The sequence below is a fragment of the Enhydra lutris genome, unplaced genomic scaffold, assembly GCF_002288905.1.
Source record: "Enhydra lutris kenyoni isolate GAN:26980312 unplaced genomic scaffold, ASM228890v2 scaffoldscaffold6, whole genome shotgun sequence".
Classification (NCBI taxonomy): Eukaryota; Metazoa; Chordata; class Mammalia; order Carnivora; family Mustelidae; genus Enhydra; species Enhydra lutris.
The window spans coordinates 16,225,386-16,250,514 of NW_019154090.1; the positions used below are offsets into that span (position 1 = coordinate 16,225,386).

General features: G+C 51.3%; 1 protein-coding gene across 5 annotated transcripts in view; it reads right to left on the bottom strand.

Moving 5' to 3' along the window:
• Positions 1 to 1,970: 1,970 nt before the first annotated feature.
• Positions 1,971 to 25,129, bottom strand: part of LOC111141367 (MYB proto-oncogene like 2) — a 35,213-nt gene continuing 12,054 nt past the window's right edge. For 2 of the 5 annotated variants that reach the window (XM_022493856.1, XM_022493853.1), the window contains 9 exons: positions 24,789 to 24,951; positions 18,283 to 18,570; positions 15,374 to 15,787; positions 12,999 to 13,138; positions 7,481 to 7,580; positions 5,991 to 6,104; positions 4,530 to 4,634; positions 3,113 to 3,262; positions 1,971 to 2,508 (listed from right to left, as the gene is read on the bottom strand). In XM_022493856.1, coding sequence (XP_022349564.1) covers positions 2,380 to 2,508; positions 3,113 to 3,262; positions 4,530 to 4,634; positions 5,991 to 6,104; positions 7,481 to 7,580; positions 12,999 to 13,138; positions 15,374 to 15,787; positions 18,283 to 18,570; positions 24,789 to 24,951 — 1,603 coding nt within the window. In that variant the 3' untranslated portion in view covers positions 1,971 to 2,379. Of the gene's footprint in view, positions 2,509 to 3,112; positions 3,263 to 4,529; positions 4,635 to 5,990; positions 6,105 to 7,480; positions 7,581 to 12,998; positions 13,139 to 15,373; positions 15,788 to 18,282; positions 18,574 to 24,788; positions 24,952 to 25,129 lie in introns of all 5 variants that reach the window. The other 3 variants (XM_022493854.1, XM_022493855.1, XM_022493852.1) reach the window with 3 other exon arrangements.

Here is a 25,129-nt window from a genome sequence, read left to right on the forward strand (position 1 = left end):
CTCCATCTTGCTTGTCACCCTGGCCTAGGAGACACTGGGCCCTGGATCATCCCGGATGACCCAAGTTCCTGAGGCCAGCCACCAGATGCAGAACCCACTGGAGCACTCCGTGCCCCCATACTCCCAGTCAAACCGCAGAGGGGCTGTCAGCGCGGGTTCTGGCAACCAGTACCCCTGCCCGTGTGGACTCTCCCTCCTGGTCCCCATGGTGGCCAGGCCCTGCAGCCAGCCTTCTCCCTCAAGCCTCCCCTTCCTCTTAGCAGGCGGTCTGGCGCCCATGCCATTCATTATTCCTCTGCGTTCTCTCTTAAAAACCTCTCTTAACTTCTGGCATGTTGTGCATGGGTGCTGGCTTATAGCTTGCCCATCCTCTCTAGAATCTAAGCCCTGTGAGAATAAGGTTGTTTGGGAGAATCTTGGGGTTAATTCTTGAATCCTCAGCACCAGAACAATGCCAGGTACAGGGGAACCCTTGACGTCTATTCATTTAACGCACGAAGCAGAGAACAGCTCCAGTGCAGAGTTCACTGGAGCTAGCAAGTTAACGGGTTTGCAGTTAATAGGTGCACCGGAAAGAGCCTCAGGACAAGCCATGGGCTGCGGCGGGAGAGGAACCCAGGAGCAGGCACTGGCAGAAAGCCCCTGGTGGGTTGTAGGTGAGCTCACTGAGGTGCAACCACCTATCACCTGCCTAGGAATCACCCCTGGGAGCCTCTGATCAACTCCAGGGTGCAAGGTCGGGAGGGCAGTTTGTCCCAGAGACTTGCTGCATCTGACTTTAATGTAGGTGTTCTACAGACTGAGTTGCCTGCGAACTCTTGGGATAAAGATCCCTGGGTCCCCACCCTCACTGGAGTCACCCATCAATGCTGACAGCCCTGCAGGGAACGGAGATAGAGCCTGCCTGGGCCCTGCATGCCCCCAGAGGGCTGGGGGTGGGGGACAGAGGACAGAAGTCTAGGCCAGGAAATCAGCAAAGACACAGGGCCATGTGGCAGTTGTGTCCTAGCCATGAACTGAGGGGAGCATCTGGCTCAGCCACAGGAGCTCCAGGAAGCAGAGTGGAGCCCTCGTCCCTGGTCTCATTCCCAGGCCTTGGCTCTGGAGCAGGAACCAGCACTCAACCAGGCTCAAATGGGGCACAACTGTGTGTGACTGGGTCGAGGGCCACTTGGGGAGGGCTGTGCCACACTGACAGGACCCCGTGTACAACTTCAGCTGGGCAGGGATGTGTCAGATTTGAACCCTGGTGTCCTACCTCCCCAGGAGGGCCCCCGGCAAGAGGATCTGTCCCCAAGTCTCCCTTAGAAATCAGAGTCACTGCAGCAAGAGTCTAGAAATGGGTCCCAGGCAGGTACCCATCCTGTGATAAACTGAGACCTCAGCCCCCGAATGGTTGCGTGCCAAATCCTATGAACTCTACTGCTGAACATCTCACTCCCTAGTCCAGACCTTGTCAAACGTGGCACCCATCCTGCTTCAGTCCCCAGCTTCCAGCCAAGTGCCGGCCAGCCCACGGCACCGTGATCCAGGTGGACCACAGCACAGGCTCCGACTGCTGCCATGGCCTTGGCAAGCTGAGGCCACTACGGCCAGAAGTTCTGCCCAGCTGCTGGTCCCTCCTTGTTTACCGGTCTCACCTGGGGGCTGGGGTCATGGCAGGCCAGGTCCACCATCCATGGTAAGGCCAAACAGGGTCCTCATGCATGTCTCCCTCCCTGCTAACAGCCAAGAATCCTCGGAGCTTTGAGGCGGCCACTGGGTGGACGAAACTGCCTGCAGCACCCTGGGCTGCTGGGGGAAGGCGTCCAGAGACCGAGACCTGGACTGTACAGACAAGGCTGTGCTCTGAGGAGGAAGGCCCAGGTCTCCATATCCCTAAGGCCCCAAGGACAGTCACCAGGGAGTTAACCCCTGACCAACAAACCCCACAAGCAGGGGACAGGAGAAAAGTGGAGTCTACAACAGCATATGGAAAAAGGGAATTTTATTTTTTTCAAGAAAATGTACTAACAGGTTGAGGGAAGGAGCACGCTGGCCACTCCCCTGTTCTAAGCAGGGGTCTGAGATGAGGCCAGACCTGACCAGGGCTTGAGAGGAGCTAATGGGACTTCCTGTGGCACTGGGGAGAGGACCAGGCAGGCCCAGGGGTGGGACTTTGTTCTGTTAACACCAGGAACCGCCCGCACCCATCACTGGACTCAGAGACAGGACAGCGGGAGGCCCCACTCTGCCTCCACCTGAGCAGTCTGGGGAGGGGCTGGTGGCAGAAGGCTCCCTGCAGGTGGTCATCTGAGTATGATGCTCAGACTCACAGACCAACCTCGGTCCCCCCAGCCCCCTGTAAACATAAGAATGAGTTCGTAACCACCAAGCCCCTCAGGACAAGATGAGGGTCCGAGACGTGTGGCTGGGCTTCAAGCGGCCCAGGAGCTGCCGGGCTTTCTCTTGCATGAAGAGCTGGTCCCTGGTTCCCCCGCAGGCCACCGTCTTCCAGGCGCTGGTCATCTGGGAGGAGGCAAGAAAGTTACCATCCAGGCAAGGGCAGCACTCCCCCAGCAAACGCTGTGAGCATGGCCAGGAGAGGGGAACGTTTCTATGACCCTCCTCCCTTTTGAAGCCCCAAGCCTTCTTGTGCTCCCTCCACCTTCCCAGCGGCCCTGGAGAAGTTGCTCCTATTTCTGGGCTTCCTCAGATGTAGAACAAGGAGGCTGGACCGGGCGACATGGCCGTGCCCATGTGGCACCAGCCTCCTCATGGGGAAATGTGACAGCCAAGCAGGCTGGTGGGAAGGAGCAGCAAGAAATTCAGACCGACAGACAGTGAGGTGCGAGCAGCCAGAGCAGCCCCTGCCCCTGAAGACAGACACAGGCTAAGCAACTAAATACAGAGACAGTAATTAATTACAGTGAGACCACGCCATACAAGAGGGGCTCGTGGGGGGGGGGGTGCTTTCCAGCACATGGGCTCCCTCCTCGAGGGACTGGCGTCCAGACAGAGATCTGAAGCGTCTGCTAATCAGGCGAACAGAGCCTGAGAAGGGCATTTGGGCAGAGGCAACAGCCCATGCCAAGTCCCCACAGGTAACACCACGCTGGTGGCCGGCACTCACAGGGGCAGGTGTTGGAAAGTGGCTTCGGGGCTTCGGGGCTGCCACCGGCTTCTCGGGCTTCGCCTGCAGGAAGCCCTCGTTGAGGAGGCTGGTGTCCTCTTTGATGCCCGGCACCATGAAGCTGGAAGAGCTTGACAGGACATTTGTCGGCTGAAATGAAAACGGAGGCAGACTCACCCTTCTGCCACAGGCGTGGTGGGAAAGAAGGAAACCAGTCGCAGCCCAGCAGCTGCACCTCCAGCATACTGGATCTTGGGCAGACGTGGACTTCTTTAAGCCTCAGTGTCCTCTTCCAGACGGGGACTTCTCTGTCAAGTGCCTGTTTCAGAGCCTGGCACCTAACAGGTGCCCAGTAATGCCAGTCCCTTTTCCATGGAGCTGGCTCGGCGCCCCCAGCCTCAGGCAGGGGTGGGGGTAGTCCAGCTTCTCCTGGGACCAGAAATCTCCACGAGCAGCCACAGATGCCAGCATCAACCAGCACACACAGAGCTGCACAAAGTACACACAGCCCGGCCAGCCTCCCAGTTCTGCTCGACCTTTATTCTCCTAATAGTCTGCAGGGCTCAGTGCTCTGATAGGAAAGAACCTGAGGCTTGGGACAACCAAGAGATCCCAGAGAGCATGGGCCAGTGTCGGAACTCCACCAGGCTCACCCCACCCCAAATCCCATGTTCTAAACTACCTAACCACACAGCTTTACTGTTTGGCAAATATTTTATGTGCCCAAGAAAATGCCTGTTGCAGGTCTGGCTGCACGGTACTAAGTCCCCAGCCTCGTGGGGCTCCCTGCCCAGGGCTTCTCTGCAGCAGTCCTAAGTCCCCAGATCTGCATGATCTCATCAGGCCATCCTTTGTCTCTCCCCCTCCCCCACACTCCTCTTGCTGCCTCCCACTGGCTGAGGCAGCCCCCTGCCAGCTGCACGAGATCCACAGCGCAGCATGCTTTCTGAGCACAGGCTCTGTGTTGACAACAGCACCTTTCCCGAGCTCAGCCTGGAACCGGACAGCACCCTTCCCAGGGCTGATATGCCCCAACCACCTGCCTGTGCTTCATTGAGGCACGTCACCAACCCTCTCCACATCGCCCCAATAAGTAGAGTATGAGAGAAGGGGCTGGGGACCCAGATTCATGGTTTTCAAACATGTTCTAGCAATGCAACTCCAGCAATGCAATAAACCCGTCTGTGAAAGACATGTGCAGAGCTGCCCCGACTGAAATCAGGCGTGGGTGTTCAGCCCCACTTTCTCCATCGGCCCCTTATGGCTGAGCCTGACACCCAGAGCCCAGGCCAAGAAGTGCCAGGCCAGTCCACCACCAGGATCCCCTCACAGCTAAAGGGTTCTAAAGGCAGAGGGCCTCCACGAAGACTCCCTTTTCCCTGCAGCAGAGGAGCCTTCTGCAATTCTGACCCCTTACCAAGGACAGCACCTTGGGCAGCGTGGACATCACCAGCTTCACGTCCTCATCCACGATGTCAAGAGCCAGGGACTTGCGGACCTTCTTGATGGGACTCCGTCGCAGCTACGGGTAGGGAGGAGGGAGACAGGGCAGACGTTTGGGACTCCCCTGAGTCACCAGCAGCAATTTGGGGACACTTGCCCCAACACCCTGATGCAGTGGGGCCTTCAAGCCAGGTCCCCAGCTGTCAAGGATAGGGGTGGGGGTGCAGATAGACCAGGAGAACCTGGCACTATCACAGACTCAGTGCCCAGGGCAGACCGTCCTGCCCTAGGCAACCACCAGGAACCAAGACACAAACACCTTACCCAGAGACCCATCCGTCATCCCCGAATGGACCATGCACAGCTCCCAGACCTCTACCATGACAAACACACCCCTAAACAGGCCCAAGAGAGAGTCATCCAAGTTACACCTCAAATACTCACCTGCAGATGAGAAATACAGACACATAAAACCGAGGGACATAGGCCTGTTATAGGAACACCCAGCCCCACACCTGCACCTCTCAGCAGCAGGCCAGGGGTCAGCTCTGGGACTAACTAACTCAACCCCCAACCCAGCAGTATGCCCATATTGGTACCACCAAGGCTCAGAACCACCATCTGACATGGAGAAGCCAGGGAGGACCCTGGGTCAAGTTCTCTGAAACCACATACCCAGGGGCCCCTGCTCCATGGGCCCCTCCCAGACTGACTGCCCACCTTCCCCACACACCTGTCTGGCACATTCCCATCTTCCCACCTCTCCCCAGAAGAAAGCATCTGCAAAAAAGGGGGACACAGAATCCATCTACTTTTAAGAAACCACATACGTGATGTAGCAGGGGTGTGGCTTCTGGGCTGGCTTGGGACAACCCCAGCCCTGCCCTCTGCACCCAAGGTGTCCCTGACCTGTGTCCCCGCCAGCTCTCTACCTCACCTGAAGCAAATGTCCCCCACCTGGCTCACACAGCCCAGATGCATGGCTGAAGTCGTATGAGGATGTCCCTTTAAATCCTCTCTTTGTGCCCCTTTCTACTTACTCCCTTACTGCCATGTGCGTCAGAGGGTCACTGCTGTGTTTGCCTAGTATCTGCCTCTGCCCCCTAAACTCCAGGAGGGAGTGACCACGTCTGGGTCTGTGTCACCATCTTATCCACTGCACCCAGCCCAGAGCCTACTTTAGAAGGGTCCAAACACAATGCTGCTTAAGGGCCTAGCTCAGAGGAGGTAAAGGGAGGGTCCCGAGCACCAGGACCCCACTTAGCACCAGGAGCCCGCTTCTGTGGGTTTTGCTAACGCCCACTCCGTGGAACAAAGGGCATGGGCTACAGCTCCACCCCCTCTGCACTCTCTCCCCCTCCCCATGGCTCCGCCTCCCCGGCCCAGTCTGCCCTGCCTGGCAGGAAGGGGATCTCCAGCCCCACTGGCCACTCACCCCAGCCTTCCTCTTCTGCTTCTCAGGCCTCGCCTCGTCCTCAATGATGAGCTCGATGCCGGCCTCTGAGCGCAGCACCTCTTTCAAGTCCTCCTCCAGGTGTGGGGTCTGGGGCTGAGGGTGGGGTGAGGCAGCCCAGGTGAGGCTCCACAGCCAGGCTCTAGGAGCCCGCCGCACCCCGGCTGTGCTAGGCAGTGCAGGAAGGAGGCCTGGGGCCAGGATGCAGACCTCTCGCTCAGTCCCGCCTTGCAGGACAGACAAGCAGACACTGACCTCAACTCACTGAGGGCTGTCATGAGCCAGAAGTATCCCCACATCACCACAGCAACCCTCACACAACCCTGTGCAACAGCTGTCATCTTCCACAGGGGAGAAATGGGAGGCTCAGAGAGAGCAAGCACCTGGCCCAAGGTCACAGAGCTGTGGAGTCAGAACCTGCACACGTTTGAGCGCTAACCCCCACCCTCTTGGATCCACACTAACGGGGACTCTTGGTTCCATTTCCTGCTCTTGGGCCTGTGGGGTTCCAGGAGACCTCTCTGGCCTCAGGGGTAGTGGACAGCAACCCCGCAAAGACACTCGAAAAGCCCCTACAGGCTTTAATTTCAGTTGCCAAGGCCAAATGTACCCTTTCACAACTGCCTGGAAAGCACACCAGTGTCTCAGTGTCTGGGATCCGTATCCCCACCTGAACTAGATAGAGCAGCGCTAACTACTGTTTCACTGGGCTCAACTCATCAGCTCCGTCCCAGGGCCAGTGAGACCACAGCCAAGAGAACCCCACACTGTGGCAGTGATGGCAGAGGGAGAGACACACCACAGACCCAGTTTACAGGCCAAATGCTTCTTGACAACCTTTCTCTCACCTTCAACTCATTTCTAGAACTCCTGCCTCTGTTTCAGAAAGCCCACGGTGCCAGCTCTGTTTCCACCGGAGAGAGCATAACCATCCCACTGGGAGGAGTGGGGAGAAGGGCAGTCTGCCCACTGCTAGGAAGCTGCCTCCTCACTGGCCCCTCAGGCCCCCCCACAAGGAGGCTTTCCCGTGTGTGAGAGAAAGCTCCAGCCACTGGTCAAAGGCTTCAGTGTGCGGAGCCTTCAGCCACTGCCTCCGAGCCAGTCCTTCTCCATTACAGCCCCTGCCCATCTGCCCCCCTGGCACGGGCAGCGCACCGGAAGCGCTGAGCTCTCTAGGCACCAGCGTGTCATGTCGCCCCCCAACCCACCACACGGAGCTTCAGCAGGATGCCACTGCGTCTCAGCACCAGCCAGTGTCCACCCAGCACGTCGCAGGTGCTCAGGAAAGGTCTGTTGAATTGGTGCCTCGGCCTCAGATCCCCCACTTATAAAATGGCATGTTTACAACTCCTCAGGGCTGTTGGGAGAGTCCCATGAGGTCTCAAAGGGGAAGGGCTGTGTGAGCTGTGCACGGCGCGGCTCCGAGGATCCGATGGAGCCCACATGCAAACCCGCCCGGCCGCACCACGTACCAGGGGCTTTAGTGGTCCGTACTTCTCCAGGGCATTCTTGAATGGGGTTGGCGTGTGGGGCGTGTTGTCCATGGAGTACTTCTGATCTGGGGTCACAAACCTGTCAGGCAGAGGAGCCAGAGCGATGGGCTAGGGGACAGATACCAGCCACTCTGCCATAGGCTGCCCAGGACTCCCACCATCCCTCCACCTGACCTCTGGCCTCTGCAGCAAGGAGGAAGACCCAGGCATATGGTCTCTTCCCATGGCACTTCCCTACCCACCTTTATATACCTAAGGGTCGCCATCGGGCGCTTAGAGGAGGGGCCAGCCTCAGAAAAGGGAAAGAATAGGACATAGACTAAGAGGGCCCTGGAGCCCCAGCCAGGTGGCAGAATGTTTGAGAATGTTGCTCAGTCGTTAGCTGATCGATGATGGGTCTTCATAAACAAGGGAGGCCCACAGCCACACTGCAGGCCCAGCAAGAGAAGGGTAGGGGAGCAAGGCGAGACTCCAGGAAGATCAAGTCCCTTACCCAAGCTCTCTCCAGACAGCAGGTGCCACAGGGCGAGCATGTGGCAGCCAGCAGCATTAAGGGAAGACATGTGATGCGAGATGGTGAGGCCAACACATGTGCTTAGCATACCCAAGTCCCCTCATAATGACCGCAGTGGGGACACAAATTGGGGAGGGAAAGCTTTAGCAGACAGAAACCTGGGAAGGGTCTGGTCCACAAGCAGAGATACTAAAAAGATTCTATCTGCACAAGTCCCAACAGCAATCTATGTCTGACTGTGATGGGGAAGCCTGCTGGGGAAGGCCCAGAAGGGGCCCCTCACACACACACACACACACTGCAAGCTGGCTGTGGGCAAACCAGCTCTCCACCTACACAAGGCCGGCATGACCTCCATCATCTCGAAGTATCATCACAGCTGACTCCCAGGCCTTACTGGGGCTGTCGGAGGATGTGAGAAACACCCAGGTAGTCAGGAACTTGGGAGCAGAGGCCAAGGTGGACACAGCTGCTGGAAACCCACTCCGGCCTCCTCCCTGGCCTGCCAGCATTCCACAGGAGATAAAAGGCTGGAACAAGGGCAAACCATTCTTCATTTCCTTTCTCGGGATTGAGATTAGACAGGGATCCACTCAATCTCTTCCCAAATTCTTGTTATCTCCCACAAAGGACACAGAGAGGCTCCCCCGCCCCCAGTAAAGATGAAGAATGAGAGATAAGTACTGGTCAAATGTAAACATCTCAAGGTTCAAACGGTAGCTCAAAGGGATAGGAATCAGAGTCTCAGGACCAAACATCTCTGTGGGACATGGAGCTTTTGCAACAAACATGAGAAAGCCCTAGAACCTCTCTAATTCACAGTATCTGCAAGAACTAAGAATACATGCGTGTTAGAACACCAAGGGAGGCCAACTTGAGAAGGAAAGACAAAAGACTGCTTGAGATGAAAAAACTGCAACTTGGGGTGCCTGGGTGGCTCAGTGGGTTAAAAGCCTCTGCCTTTGGCTCAGGTCATGATCCCCAGGGTCCTGGGATGAAACCCCACATTGGGCTCTCTGCTCAGCAGGGGGTCCGCTTCCTCCTCTCTCTGCCTGCCTCTCTGTCTACTTGTGATCTCTGTCTCTCTGTCAAATAAATAAATAAAATCTAAAAACAAAAACAAAAACAAAAACAAAAAGTCCTGCAACACTGTAAGCTGGAGGGCTCAGCAGGTGGGAAAGTGCAGGAGCAAACTGGAGAATCAGAAGACAGTCCCACAACGTTCTTGTGGAGTTCAAGTGGCTTAGGACAAGCAACAGGAAGATGAAGATGGACAGCGACAGAGCAACCGGCGAGACTGTGTAGGGAGGACCTAAAGGTAGAAGGTAAAGGGGCAGATCACCACAGGAAAAAAAAGCGTATTTTCTTAGCTCAAAGTTTGCATCCTAAGTTTGAAAATCAGGGTGGTGGGAGTTAATAAAGAAGCAGCACATCTATATCTAGTTTAGCAAATTTCAGGAATTAACTAAAAAACAAACCAACAAACAAACCCATAAGGATTCAGAGAGAAAGAAAAGATTTGCTACAAAGGAGTAACAGCGGGTTAGGTATCAGATTTCTCCACAACATAAATGCCTAAGAAACAGAACCCACGGTTTGGAGTCACAGCTATTCTCCCTCGAGACTTCTACGTTCAGCTCCTGTTGGTGAAAAAATGTAGACAGATAGCCCAGGCATTGGATGGCAGAGACCCCACACCCTCCTCATTCATAGTCTCCTCTCGGAAGAAAATTCAAAAAAGCACTCCATCTAACCCAGAGAAGAATCAAATTTTAAAACCAGGAAGGTCTGTGCTTTATGAACCAGTATAATCTTAACAGCTTGATGTGGCCCATCCCCACAGACACACAGGTCTGGTGACCTGACTTCTCCCAACCATGCTCTACACCCTGCTGGCTCCAAACTTAGTGGCCTTCTTTTAGTTCTTTACAACACAAAAAAGCACCTTTCTGTCCTTTGCGTTTGCAGTTCGATCTGCCTAGAGTTCCTTTTTCTCAGGATTCTGCAGAGCTCTTCCTTTCTGAAGGGCCATCCCTGATGTTCTAAGTTAGAAGCTCCTTGCTGTTACTCTGTGTTAACCCCAAGGCCTATATAACTCCCCACATGGTTCCTAGCACCATCAGAAATACACACCTAGTGTGTTTTGTTTCTTGTTAATGAGCCTCCCTTTCAATAAACCATAACTTCTATGGGGGGAGAGATAAAATGGGGAAGGTGGGATATAAAATCAGTGGGAAAGTCAAATTTGGAATAGAGCCCAAATAACTGTTGCCTACTAACACCTGCGTATGTCCAAAAGAATTTTTGGAAGAGGAGGGAGGAAAACCAAAACAGTTTTTTTGTGACAAGAATCTGGATTTAAAGACAAAGCAGCAAGATCTCCACTCCACTTTGGGCCCAAATGGGACATCAGGGCCAGACTTCCTCTCCTGCCTCAAACAATGAAGCAACGACACACTGTGGAGGACAGGACAGGCTTCAAGACCCTGGGCACCAGGTGGCTGAGGAAAGGGACCCAAGAGACAGAGACAGAAGAGGATGGCTCCTGGGCACGGCACAGGGAGGGAAGTGCAGGCGGAGCCCGGCATGACCTGGAATGGAAGAGACAAGGGCAAGTGTTCCGGGAGACCACAGCAGCTCGAGTTTGCATAGCACAGCGTAACCAGAGAAGAGAGAGTTGCATAGGAGGGAACCCCAGACATCTGCAGACAGGCCAGAGTACCCACGGGGTGCTAACTGGTACAAACACATGAGAAGACCACCTGAGATCAGGGGAGAATGATGCAGAAACACCAGAGGGAATAGTACTTCATGCTCACACAGGGCTGGAAACAATGCTTAGTCCCACTGACCAGACTAGAAATCCTCAACACTCACAAGATAGTGGGTACAGCACTGGAGGGTCCTGAACTCACCGCTGCTGTGGTCCCGCCTGATAAATCTTAAAAACAAGACCCAAAGGATCAAATTATTTCTAAGTAACTCAACTGTATCCCAGAACAAGGCTCTAAAAAAAAATCTGAGAATACAAAAATATATAGCACTCAGCAAAAGTGGAATTCACAACGTCTGGCATCCAACCAGATGTCACCAAGCATACACAGAGAAGCAAAGCAGGAGCTAACAATCCAAGCAAAACCCACAATGAAAAGAAAAGCCCATCTACTGAAACTGACCTGAAACTGATACAGAAGCTGAAATCAGCAGACAAGGATAGTAAGACATTTGTTATCATTGTACTTCATATGTTCGACAATCAAGTCGAGATGGAGGATATTTTACAAGATCTGTTAATATCTGGAGACAGAAACCACAACGCCTAAGATGAAAACACACACCAGATGGGATTACCAGGGACCGGATGCCGCAGAGGGAAAGATTAGTCCCTTGAAGACAGGGCACTAGAAACCGTCCAAAACTAACCAGAGAGAAAGAAGAGTGAAAACAAAAGTAGTAACACCAGTAAGCTGTGGGACAGCTCCACGTGGCAGAATATGTGTGTAATTGTGGAGTCCGTAAAGAGGGCTGCGGGGTGGAAGGCCCAGAAAGACTATTTGAAGATATAAGGGCTGAAGTGTTTCCAAATTTAATGAAAACCCAAAGATCCAAAAAACTCAGAGAATACCAAGTATAAGAAACAAAGAACAATTGATCATGGCACACCATAATCAGCTTGTTCAAACCCAGTAATAAAACAGTACAGGACAGATGACAGGTGAGCAACATCCCTAAAGCTCAAAGAACAAACCTGTTAGGGCAACTGGGTGGCTCAGTTGGTTAAGCGTCTGCCTTTGGCTCGGGTCATGATCCCAGGACCCTGGGATCGAGCCCCACATTGGGCTCCCTGCTCGTCAGGGAGTCCGCTTCTCCCACTCTGTCTGCCCTTCTCCGCTTCTTTGTGCTCTCTCCCTCTCTCCCTCTCAAAATAAAATCTTTAAGAAAAAAAGGACGGACTTGTCAACCCTGAATTCTATACCCAGCAAAACTACCTTTTAAACACTAAGGCAACTTTTCAGATACAAACCTTCCAGATTCACCAGCAGAGCCCAAACTACAGTGTTAAAGATGACATTAAGAAGGAGCGTATTACCAGCTGAAAACACAGATCTATAGAAGAATGAGACCAGTGGAAATGCTTCTTCGTGTGAAAAAACCCAGAAAGGCCGGAGTAGCAGCAGCAGATCAGGAACAGGGATGAGAAGGAAAAGGAGCAAGAACCATCAATGCCTTTTGTGGTGACAGCATATCCGCTTAAAAGCTGAGATCTGAAAAACTCTGGCTGGAAGAGAGACCGTTCCTCATGCCACGTTATTTGTTAAACTCTAGGTCAACTGTTGAGAGACCAATTTCTGATCAGGGGATTCATAAAGTTTTCCTGAAATTATGTATCATTACAAGAGCTAACACTTTGGAGCTGATTCCTGAATTAAACAGATTACTCAGGAAATAACAAGGCAACGCTCTCCTGCAGCAAAGGCAACAGGCAGAAGTGCAGTTAAGCCACTGTCTCGACCTCAGGATGACGCAGGACGTGCACTCTCGTGAAAGCACTTCCGTAAAAGCACACAGGCAAGTGCCCTGTACAGGTGAGACACGGAGCTTCGGAAGGTCACAGCCGGAGCTGCTCCTAACTGAGCACCACAGAGAAACAGGGAGAACCAGGTCACTTCCGTCCTGCATGCTAAGGTTGCTCAAACCCAGTGGGTTTGCCCTTGAAACACAAAATGGGGGGATTTTTTCATGGCTACTTGGACTCTAGTTCTGAGATTAGAAAACCATCTAATTAAAACTGAAGATGAGGAACAGCAAAGATGAAGCTCCAGACAATCCTGACAAAAACAAAGGGCTGTGGTGGCCGGAAGGAGGCCGCCTTCTCGAAACAGTCCCAGGTGTTTTTCCAAAGGGGATCCCAGTCCTGGCTTGGGAAGGGGGCAAAGCCCAAGCTCCTAGGCCAGCAGGGTTGGGTGGGCACAGCACACTCACGCCGCATGTTTCTGGTGCAGAGGCGTCTTATCCCGGTGCAGGGGGGTGGTGACCACCACCTTCTGGCTGCACACCGGGGTGGACGTCAGTGAGGGGCTCTCCAGCTCCAGTGTGTCCTGTTTGTTCCAGAAGTTCAGAAACTGCCAGGGAAGAGGAAACAAGACAAAGTGAAAACCTGCAGAGGTGGGGTGAGACACCGGACAGCCCCTGTCCCCACCACCCCCCAACATGGCTGTTCTGTGACAGGGGTCTCCCTCCTGACCTGGAAGCACTCCCCGACCAGGCACTAGAAAATGAAGACCAGGACAGATCGACAGGACCCAACAGCTAGGTTCACATAGACCTGTGGGATTGTCACTGCCCCCAGCCCTGGCTTTTGTGAGGCTGGCAAGGGGGGGGCATCCCCCATGCCCACGCTCACAGCACTGCCAACCGTGCTGTCAGGGCAAAGAAAGCTGGCAGTCTTCAGAGCAGCTCTTTTCAGAAGACTAGCTCTCACCCAACCTGTGGACAGGGACAGTGACAATGGTGCTGGTGACATGAACGTGTAGAACAGCTCCTCGCACCAGGGCTAAGCATTCACACCAAGAATTCCATGTAGTTTTCACAGATCTTCAGCGATGTAGGTGCCATTACAACACCCCATTTTACAGATAAGAAAGCTGAGACTAAAGAGGTAAAGGTTCTTGTGCTGAGTGCTAGAGACAGGACACAAATCCAGACCTAAGCCAAGTCTGTGGCACTACCCTCCCCCTCTACCCTGAAGGTGCCCCAGTAGCCCAGGGCCACAAGCAGATCTCGGGTCCACAGCCCTGGGCAGGGTCCTCATCACCCCGGGCTGTTTGTTGGGTAGCTCAGGGCTCACCATCCTCCTTCTCTCATCAGCTGGGCTTATTTGGGCCTGCTATGGGCTGAATGGTGTGGTGTCCTCCCAAATTCCTCTGTAGAAGCCCTGACCCACAGGACCTCAGAACATGAAAGTATTTGGAGGCAAGAGACTTCAAAGAGATGATTAAGGTAAAATGAGGTCATAAGGATGGGCCGTCACCGAACATAGCTGGTGTCCTCAAAAGAATCTACGAGAGGCAGGTTAAGAGATTTTAGGAGAAAGGAGATCAGAACACAGATGCACAGACAAAGGGAGTCCATGTGAAGACACAGAGAAGACAGCCAGCCATCTACAACCATGAGAGGCTCCAAAAAAACTAAACTTGCCCACACTTAATCTCAGCTTCCAGAACTATGAGATTAATTTCTGAAGTTTAAGCATCCTGGTCTGTGGTACTTTACTGTGGCACCTCTAGCAACTAATACAAGGCCTCTGGCAGAAAAATACCACTAATCACCCCTGACACAGGTCTGGCTTCAATCCTTGCACAGACAATGGGAGTAGCTTTCTAAAACATGCCTCCTCTGGGCCTCTCTCTCCCCCACATCCTCAGGGAAAGGGACAGACGTAGTGAGACCCAAAGCCTCCACCCACCATCTTGTGGTCCGGGGACGTGGAAACTCCAAAGTCTGCCTCTCAACCGCCCCTCCATTCCACCCTCCCAGAGCCCACCACCCCGCTGGCCCCCAGGGCAGTGCATAGCCCTTGTTTACACCTACAGCCCTCCAAAGCCCCTGCCTCCTCCCCCTGGCTCTGGACTTCACACTGAGTGCTCCCTCATCTCCATGCCTGTGTTCGAGCTGACAAAACCCAGCTCAAACATCTCTCGGAAGCTCTGAATGCCTCCCCGACATGGAGGGAAGACAGGGTCCCACCTCAGCTCCCCCTAATAGAACTTTCATTACAAACAGGGCAGTACCCAGGACACAACAAGCTCCCAACAACCACAGCACCTTCCACACTACATTCTGCTCAAGTAATTGCAAGCCTGTCCCCAGCACTCACTACCCTCATCAAGGGCAGGGATACGTCACCCTCGCCATTGCACCCCAAGGCTGGCGAATCTGCTATGAGCGTGTGTGCAAAATGAGACTCTTGTAACAAATACTGAGTCCCTTCTCCTCTTTGCCCAGTTACCACCTACTATTTCCAGCTAAGCAATCCCCCCTCCTCATGGAAGCCTTCCAGATGACACCTCCCCCCTCCGATGCCCTCGCAGCTCTGTAAGACTAAGACAGCAGGTGTCACATTAATCTGTAGCTTTTCTTATTAGCTGGTTTTCCCACCAGAGCATAAGCTTCTCGAAGGCAGAGCCAGGCCCAGTTTTGCTCCCCTCTATGCCCCCAGCACCTAGCACAGGGCCTCACACACAGCAGACGCTCAGGGAAGCCTTGCTGAATGACATGTGCCGGCGTCCAGGCCCTGTATCGGGCACTGGGGGTCTGTACACCGAGCCCAGCGAGTGGTCAGGATGGGGTCCACACACCTGGGAGGGCGAAAAGGGCAGGGTCTTGACGGGTGTGCTCTTGGGGGTGAGGCTGTTACAGGAGTCCAGAAACGACAGGCTGGCGCTGTTCTCCGTGACAGGGGACAGGGCGACACGCCTCTTCTTCTGCCGCTTGAGCACCGAAGGCGGCGTGCCGATGCCCAAGCCCCCCACTTCAGTGCTGGGGGAGATGGGTATCAGCTCACCCCGACTGCTCCGGCTCAGGTCTGAGATGGTGTGGCCGTCCAGGCGGTACTCGGTCACACTGGGCACCGGGGCAGCAGGCTGGTGGGGCGGCAGCCCTTGCTGCTGCCGGGATGGGGATGGCTGCACCGGGCTGTTGCTGCTGCTACCCTCCACGGACGGCTCCTCAGGCAGGTCAAATTTACTCAGGTCACACCAAGCATCAGGGTCCTGCCCAGAGAGGGGGGTCAGTAATAACTGCAATCACCCAGCTTCCCAGCAGACACAAGACTCCCTCATTAAAGGACAATATGCAAACGCCAGGCAGGAGCCCACAGCCCAGGAGTCATCACCACGAGCGTGTTCCTGCGTTTCCTCGAGGCTTCTTCTACATCCATATCTCTATCTGCAAACATAGCTGAGGTCACACTGCTCATTCGGCTGCTGGCTGTTATTTTTAAAAAGCGATACTTAGACAAAAAGCACAAAGAAAACTCAAGACACCCATCAAGGATCCTGGGAAATAAAACCTAACCACTGAAGCCCCAGGTCCGGCTCCCCTTGTTCCCATCCTCTGCCTGAACTCAGTATTTACTGTCCTCACACATTGCTCTCAGTTTACCACTTACACACATCCCTCAATGACAGCTGGGAGTCTGCGTTTTTAGCCTTAGAAAAAAATCATTTCTATATACTGCTTCTTATCCATTTAAAGTTATACTACTAATAATAGTGCTTAATTTTATTACTACAAGTTGATGTTTACTATTAATAAATGTCAGTTATCATATGAAAATTTTCCAACTTTTGTAACACAATTTATGACTGCAAAATATTCAATCATATGAATGTATTAGTTACTTTACCATCCCCCTCTTCTGCTGGGACATTGTTTATTCCCTTAGTTTTTAAAATTTAAAAATAACATCTTCGTGAACATCTTGGATACAAATCTTCTCCTAGAAGTGAAGTCTTAGGCCCAAGGCTGTGAGGCGGGGTTTACGGGTCCTGATCTGCGTGGCCACACTCCTGGAGAATGGACTCCGCTGTGCTCCACGCACCTGTCAGTCACAGAGGCCTCCTGGGCCACTTCGCCTAAACCATCTCCAATCCCACAAGAACCTGCCAGACAAGCGTTACCTTCCTCCTTCCCAGGCCAGAGACGGTGCAATCTACCCAAAGTCACTTAAGTTTCTGGGAGCATTTCTGAGTCATACCAGGTCTTCCTTCCTTTGCCCGATAAATTACAACCCGGCCACAGGGCTGCTGGAGAGAGAAGCTTCTGCCTTGGTCCCTGGAGCTTTGGCCCTGAGTAGGCCCAGATCCCCCTGATGCCTGCTGGTCCTTGGGACTCGCAGGAGCGTGGGCAGTTCATCCCCAAGGGTGGAGACCAGCTCAGGGCAATACTGACTTTAGGCCCACACTCCAAGCAGCAAACCCCAGCCTCGAGGAGGCCCCAGAGGAGGCGTCTAATGGACCAGAAACAGATCCTACAAGCACCGTCTGGAGGAACAGACGGACAGACGGCAGTGTTTCCACAAATGCGGTAACAGAGCGTGGATATTATTAGGTGGCAGGTAAGGAGCCTGGCCTGTGGTGGGTGTTCACATGTCAGCTGCTGGTTACTAATTAAGCATTCGGCTGGGCATACAGTAGCCACTCAATGCACCTAAGCTCCTCCTGCCCCTCTCTGGGCCTATCAGGCAGAAGAGCCAGAACAGTGTGAGGATGAAGGCAGGTAACAGCATGAGAGGCCAATGGGGCCAGGCACAGAATGTGTCCTGCATTCATCTAACTCTCCCCTTAGGGCCCAAACCAGGGACTACCCCTGGCAGCCAGGAGCTATTTATTGAACGCACTGACAAACCAATCAGACCTGCTTCTTGGGCCACTCTCAAATTTCCTGGAGTGGAGGGGACACCACAGCTAGATGCTGTAGCCAGGACCAGTCCCAAACTCTGGAGCAAGAGGTGGTCAAGATAGCCAAGACCACCAAGCTTACTCAGTGTGACCACGGGGACACTACTTAACCCCCCTAAGCCTCAGTCTCATCTAGAAAACAGAGAAAGAACATACCTCATAGGATACTGTGGGGATTATACACGGAACCCAGAGCCTGGCATTTAGATGCTCGACAAACAGTGTCGTTATTCTTAGCAAGGATGGGGAAGCCCGAGTGGGAAGTGAATGTGGGGTGCCTCCCACTGAACTCTGCTGTCCCTAGTTGCCAGGCCTGTCACCCATCACCTCATGAAACCTGCTCCACATGGCAGGCCTGGCTGACACAGCAGGAGATGCAGCCCCCACTGAGCTGTCCCTGGCAAGGTTCAATCCACAGCTAAGGCGGCCTCCAGCAGGGTTACTGGAGTTACCAGAACCCACTCAACACACCAGACCCCGCCCTACATCCAATGGGGCAAGCACTAGGCTCTTCCCTGCGGTATTCTGGGCCTCAAACACCCTCCCCTCATCATCCTTGAGGTCTCAGGGCAGTGCCACCTCCTCTGGGGACCCTCCCACCCCACCTGCACTGTGGCACATGAGGGCAGGGACCACATGGCCACCATCTGTGTCCCCAGGCCCTGTATCCCAGCTGGGCACTCTGCGTCAGCCCAGGAGACAGTCGTGGGATGACGGAGTGAACAGAAGGATGCCCGCCCATCAGAGAAGCACTCCTGGTTGGCAGGTGCTCTGTGCCCACTGTGAAGTGCCATGACCAACATTACCGACTCGATCAAGTCCAGGGCTTCCGAGAGGCTGGACCCCACGGCAGGGATGATGAGGTTTGCAGCCTCCACCACCCACTTATAGGGCAGGCTAATTTCCGGCGAGGAGCCGTCCTGGTCTTCACGCTTTGGGAAGTCCTCCAAGGGCTCCGGCGTCCGCACTCCATCCAGGTGTGCAGGAACAGCTCCCTGCTCTGTCGAGGCAGTGGCTGCCGTGGCCTCCTCCTCACTGCTTTCCTCTTCCTTCACAGCAGGAAGCACGGGGGGCCAGCTGGTCACGAGACTTCCCTGCTGGACACGAGGGCACGGGGTTCTTGTTATGAGATGGGACACTGTGTAGTAAGTACTCTAGCGAAAAACATACAACCTGGAACGGCTGGCTGCCTCAGTCTTAGAGCGAGCGACTCTTTATCTCGGAGTCCTGAGCTCAAGCCTCACATCAGGCACAGAGGTTATTCAACATTAAAAATTTAAATAAAATTAAAATGTACAACCTGATCTAATAGCGAAACTAGGATGAATCTAAATTGAGAGACAGACGGGAGGCTGGGTGGCTCAGTCAGTAAAGCGTCCAACTCTTGATCTCAGCTCAGGTCTTGATTTCAGGGTTGTTCAGAGTTCAGGCCCCACACTGGGCTCCACACTAGGAATGGAGCTTACTTATACATAAACAAGTAAAAAGAGAAAGAAAGACAGACAGACAGAAAGAAAGATAGACCACAAAATAACTGACATTATCCTACACTTCAAAGATATCAGCATCATGAAAGGCTAAGAAAGGTTAAGGAACTATTCAGATAAAAAGAGACAAGAGATACAATAACTAAGTCTACTTCTAGACTGTATCGTGGGCAGGAAAATGGAATCTGGACTGTAGATTTGTTCAAAGCCCTGAATCAGGACTTAAAATCCCTGAACTGAACAAAAACATACATGTGAGTATGTAAGCCAAGGTCCTTATTCTTAGGAAACACAGACTCAGTATTACGGGATAGAGAAGCAAATGGCTCAGATAAAATAGTAGTACCTGTATACAGAAAAATAAAGCAAATCCGGCAAATGTTAAAAACTAATAAATCTAGAGACACCTGGCTGGCTCAGTCAGGAGAGCATGCAACTCTTGATCTCAGGGTTGTGAGTCTGAATCCCACATCGGGTGCAGAGATAACGTAAAACATTTTTTAAAAATCCTTAAAAAGGGGTGCCTGGGTGGCTCAGTGGGTTAAGCCACTGCCTTCGGCTTAGGTCATGATCTCAAGGTCCTGGGATCAAGCCCCGCATCGGGCTCTCTGCTCAGCGGGGAGCCTGCTTCTCCCTCTCTCTCTGCCTGCCTCTCTGCCTACTTGTGATCTCTGTCTGTCAAATGAATAAATAAAATCTTAAAAAAAAAAAAAACTAATGAATCTAGTAAAGAGTATTATGGGAATTCTTTGTACTATTCTTGTAACTTTTCTGTATGCTTAATATCATTTCAAAATAAATGTTTGGAAAATGAGTGTGTACTAATTTTGTGACAAAAAAAAAAAAAAGATGAAAATCATTTGAGGCAATAGCTCTCCTGGCAGAACCCTGAAACTAAGGTTGACATGTTAACCTTACATATCCCAGTATAGCCTTGAGAAGAGCACATGTGATCAATAAGGCTTCTCAAGGGCAAGGAACATGATCCCACATCCCTGAGGAGGGCCAAACGGCATCAGGAAGAGTTATGCAGGCTCTGGATTTAGCCAGAGCTTGGCCATTTTTGCTGGCCCACCTTGAGCAAGCTGTGTGGCCTGTGTGTGCGTCAGCTCTCTTGCCTATAAAATGAGGACCCTGAGGAGGTCAGCAGCGAGGCCAGCAGCGCCCAGCATACACTGTGGCTATTACTGCTATCACTATCAAGTGAACAGGGTGGAAATGGTTTGTGATCTAGGCAAAGGAAGAAAAGGATTAAATAAGAACAGATTTGATTGAAAACTTGTAACTGCAACGATGAGAGAAAGGGGAAGAATGCCATGAACGCTATTGAAGGGTTTGAATGTGGGAATCCCACTTTGGAAACAGCTGTGTTGAAAAATGGCTTGGTGATTTTATTTAAAATTCGGAATACACTTACCATACGACCCAACAATCCCAAACGTAGATGTTTACCCAAGAGACACGAAAACTTATGTTCACACAAAATCTTGAACGCAGATGCCTATAGCAGCTTTATTTGGGAACAAGCTAGAAACGACGTCCCTCAGCTGGTAAACAGATAAAGAATGGTACTCCCAGACCAACAGACTGTCACTCAGCAGTTCAGAGGAACAAATCACTGACAGTCGCAGTCACATGGATGAATCGTAATGCGTTAATAGCTAAGCAGAAGAGAACAGTCATAGCAGAGTACGGACTGTGTGATTCCGTTGACGCAACATCCTTTTGAAGGTAAAACTACAGAGATAGAAAACAGAGCAGCTGCCAGGGGCTGAGTGCTTGGGAACTTCAGGGGGTGTTGGAGATGTCCTCCAGCTTGACTGAGGTGTGGGTTACATTTGTCAAAACGCACAGAACTATCTACTAAAAGGTGCATTTACTGTCTACAAACTACATCTTTATAAAGTGAAGGGATGAGGAAGATCCGAGTTTCCCAAGCTAGGAAAAAGGAGTTACCATATGATACAGGGGTAATAGCCTTAAGACATAAATAAGTTTATGAATGACCAAAAAAAAACCCAATTAATTTGGGTAAAGGAAAATCAATAAGCCAAAGAAAAATGGTAAACCTCACAAGTAAAAGAAATCAAACCCAAACGATAGTCTGTTGTTGCTCATAAAATTGGCAAAGTTTTTTTGTTTTGTTTTTAATGAGAGGGAGAGAGAATCCTAAGCAGGTTCCACATCCAGTGTGGAGCCCCGAACCAATTCAGGCCTCGATCTCACGACTCTGAGAGCATGACCTGAGCAGAAACCAAGAGCTGGATGCTTTACCAACTGAGCCACCCAGGCACCCCGGCAAGGATATTTTCAATATAGTCACAGCCGATCACAACAACAGTGTGGGGAAACAGGCAGTGCCATATGCTGCTAACAGGACAAAAGCGTACCAACACTCGAGTGGCGATTTGGTGATGCGTGTAAAAATTTCACGCGTCCGTACCTTTTGACCCAGTCATGCCACATCTGTAAGAACTAACCCACATTAATAAGTACATGCACAAAGAATAGGAATGATGATGTTCACTGCAGCGCCTTAATAGAAATGGCGACAGATGTTCATCAGCAGGTCACGACAAGACATAACAGACTCAAGAACGGTGTAAAGCTCTGTATGCACAAAATGACATGGAAAGATTTCCGAAGAAACTGTATGGCAGTGAGTTATCACAATCTCATTTTCAACATATCGCCCTTAATTAGAAATGTTGGCAAACACATTAAACAATAAATTGGTTCTCTCTGGCAGTTGAGATTAGCAGGCTCTGCTTCTGTAACACTCAGTTCTGTAAAGTTTGTAACTCTTTACAGGAACCCTGCATTGCTTTTGAAGTATGGGGACAAGAACTACAATTGCAAGCCTGATTGGTGAGTGGGGAGAACAGGAGTTGGTCCCATAGACACATTAATAGGCAAACCTTTTCTGGCAGACAATCTAGCAAAACGTATTAGAAATTTTTCAAGAGGGCTCAGTTGGTTAAGCAACTGCCTTCGGCTCAGGTCATGATCCCAGAGTCCCGGCATCAAGTCCCACATTGGGCTCCCAGCTCCGTGAGGAGTCTGCTTCCCCTATGACCTCCTTGTCTCTCATGCTCTCTCTCAATCTCTCTCTCTCAAGTAAATAAATAAAATCTTTAAAAAAAAAAAAAAAAAAAAAAAGTTTTTCAAGAAATGTGTCTCAATCCATCTCCAGGAATTTCTAAAGAAATAACGAGCCCATGCACAGTGATTTGAGTTACAAGGATGGTCGTTGAAGTTTTGTTTCTAATTTTATTTATTTATTTTTAAAAGATTTTATTTATTTGACAGAGAAAGAGATAGCAAGAGAAGGAACACAAGCAGCAGAGGGCGAGGGAGAAGCAGGCTTCCTACCTAGCAGGGAGCCCGATACGGGGCTCAATCCCAGGACCCTGGGATCATGACGTGAGCTGAAGGCAGATGCTTAACCATCTGAGCCACCCAGGCACCCCTGGCTTTGTTCCTAATTTTTAAAATTAGATATAACCATAATTACATAAACAGCACAAGAGAACCATGAAAATGATGCTGGAGATGAAATGAGGCTGAAAACAACACCCTCACTGACCCCCGGGGGTTAATCCTGGCCCAGCACGGCCCGCGCTCCAGAAGAAAAGTGCCAGAGGCAAAAGCGAGGTCAAAACACTTTCAGCCCAGGATTTTCAGAGACCGAAGAAGGTCTGCCCACTTCCCCTCCATCCTAAAAAGTGACTGTGTCTGCTGATGATGCCCGTGGTTTCTCTTTGTGGAACGTATGCTTCTTCTTCAACCAGAAGTAAAAGGCTTGAAAATATGTTACTTAGATACTCAACAAAGTATGAGAAGTAGACTCCGCTGGTTAGGGGATGTGTGGGGAGCCCAGATTGGAAGAAGTCAATTTACTTTCTGTTCGAGATCTTTCTCTACTGTTTGTTATTCTACAGAAGCATTCATACCAGGGAATCAGGAGATACTCTCTCAAGTTGAAAAATTGAGAAACAGAAGCAAGAATGTGATGCAATGCCGCAGCGGAGAGTCACAGCCCTGGAGGGGTCACAGGTTCTAGTGAGCCAGTAAGAATAGGGAAGGGGGAGCGTGAAGAAAGCTCACTCACTAGTTCACAATCCCAGAAGAGACTAGAACACAGCACAGGGGGAGTGCGTTACCTCCCATGACTCAGCATTGTCAAATCCTCATTCTTGGACACATTTCCTTCAAATCCTTTTTATTTTTTTTTTTTAAAGATTTTATTTATTTATTTGATAGACAGAGATTACAAGTAGTCAGAGAGGCAGGCACGGAGAGAGAGAAGGAAGCAGGCTCCCTGCTGAGCAGAGAGCCCGATGTGGGGCTCGATCCCAGAACCCTGGGATCATGACCTGAGCCGAAGGCAGAGGCTTTAACCCACTGAGCCACCCAGGCACCCCCCTCCTTTTTTTTTTTTTTTTTTTAAGATTTTTTTTTAAGTATCCTTTTTGAGAAAAAGAGAGAGCACAAGCAGGGGGAGCAGTAGGCAGAGGGAAAAGCAGGCTCCCTGCTGATCAAGGAGCCCAATGCGGGGCTCAATCACAGGACCCTGAGATCATGACCAGAGCCAAAGGCAGACGCTTAACCCACTGAGCCACCTAGGCATGCCCAAATCTTTTTAAGTTTATTTACTTACTTTTGTAATCCCTATACCCAATGTGGGGGTGAACTCACAACCCTTACATCAAGAGTCACAAGCTCTTCTGAGCCAGCCAGGTACCCCAAATCTTTATTTGTAAAGAATAAATCACTGGGGCGCCTGGGTGGCTCAGTGGGTTAAGCATCTGCCTTTGGCTCTGGTCATGATCTTAGGGTCCTGGGATTGAGCCCCACGTCAGACTCCCTGCTCAGTGGGGTGACTGCTTCTCCCTCTCCCCCTGCCTCTACCCCATTTATACTCCATCAAATAAATAAATAAAATCTTAAAAAAAAAAAATAAATCATTAGAAAAAATAGTTTTAAAATTTCAATAAAAAGTTTGCTCTGGGGGCACCTGGGTGGCTCAGCAGGGAGCCTACTTCCCCCCATCCTCTGCCTGCCTCTCTGCTTACTTGTGATCTCTCTCTGTCAAATAAATAAATAAAATCTTAAAAAAAAAAAAAAAAGTTTGTTCCGGAGTATGGGGTGAGAAATGTTAACACCTGCATACTGGTTTCGTTTTTACAATTGTAAACGTAATACCATATAACTTCATTGTATGATTTTCTAGAAAACTGTATGAAATTATAGACAGAAAACAGACGAGGGATGCCTGGGATAAGGGAAAAGCACTGATGAAAAGGAAAACAAGGGAACATGGCAGGTGATGGAAAGGTCTGTATCTTGATGTGGTTTCGTAGTTATCGGACAGTATGTTTTTTGTCATGACTCAGAACTGTACACTAAATGCCATGGATTTTACTGTAAGTGAATTAGACCTCAATAAATAATTTTTTCTTCAACTGCCAACCTGCTTTAAGTATGAAAAGCCTAGAAAGGGTGACAGGTAGAAAGGAAGCTGTTGCTAAGGACAGAGGAGGCTTAGGATGGACCTCTTCAACCCAACCCTCCACTTTATATGTCAGCTTGTTCTGTCGTCCTTCACCTGCGGGCAGACAAGTGTCAGGTCTGTGCAGAGTTATGGGACAAGGAAGGGCCCTGGTGAGGGAGATGCAGCCCACAGGACACCCGGTGGCAGGAAGTCATGAACAGCTGTGGCGAAGATGAAAAGGAAAGAACAGGTGTTAAATGAGATGGGCGGGGATAAATACGGAACCCAGAGCTGGGCCCTGGGGCTGAGCGGCCTCAGCCAGCCGTCTCACCTGCTCCTCCACGGGGCGGGCACTCTGGCAGCCATCCTTGTCCTCAAGCTCCAACAGCAAGTACACAGGGGGCTTGCAGTCTTTGGACTCACTCAGGAAGCCACCTGTGTCCACCTTCCTTTTGATGGTGGAGTTCCAGTGATTCTTCACAGCATTGTCTGTCCTGCGGGGGCCAAGAGGGGACCTTTCAACTCAGAAGTGGCACGAGCCATGTCACGGACCTCCCTGAGTGGAGTTCCCGCTTCCGTAAATGAGGTCAACCCGATGACTCCTCCGTCTCTTTTTTTAAATAGGTTCCATGCCCAGCGTGGAGCCCAGTGTGGGGCCTGAACTCACGACCC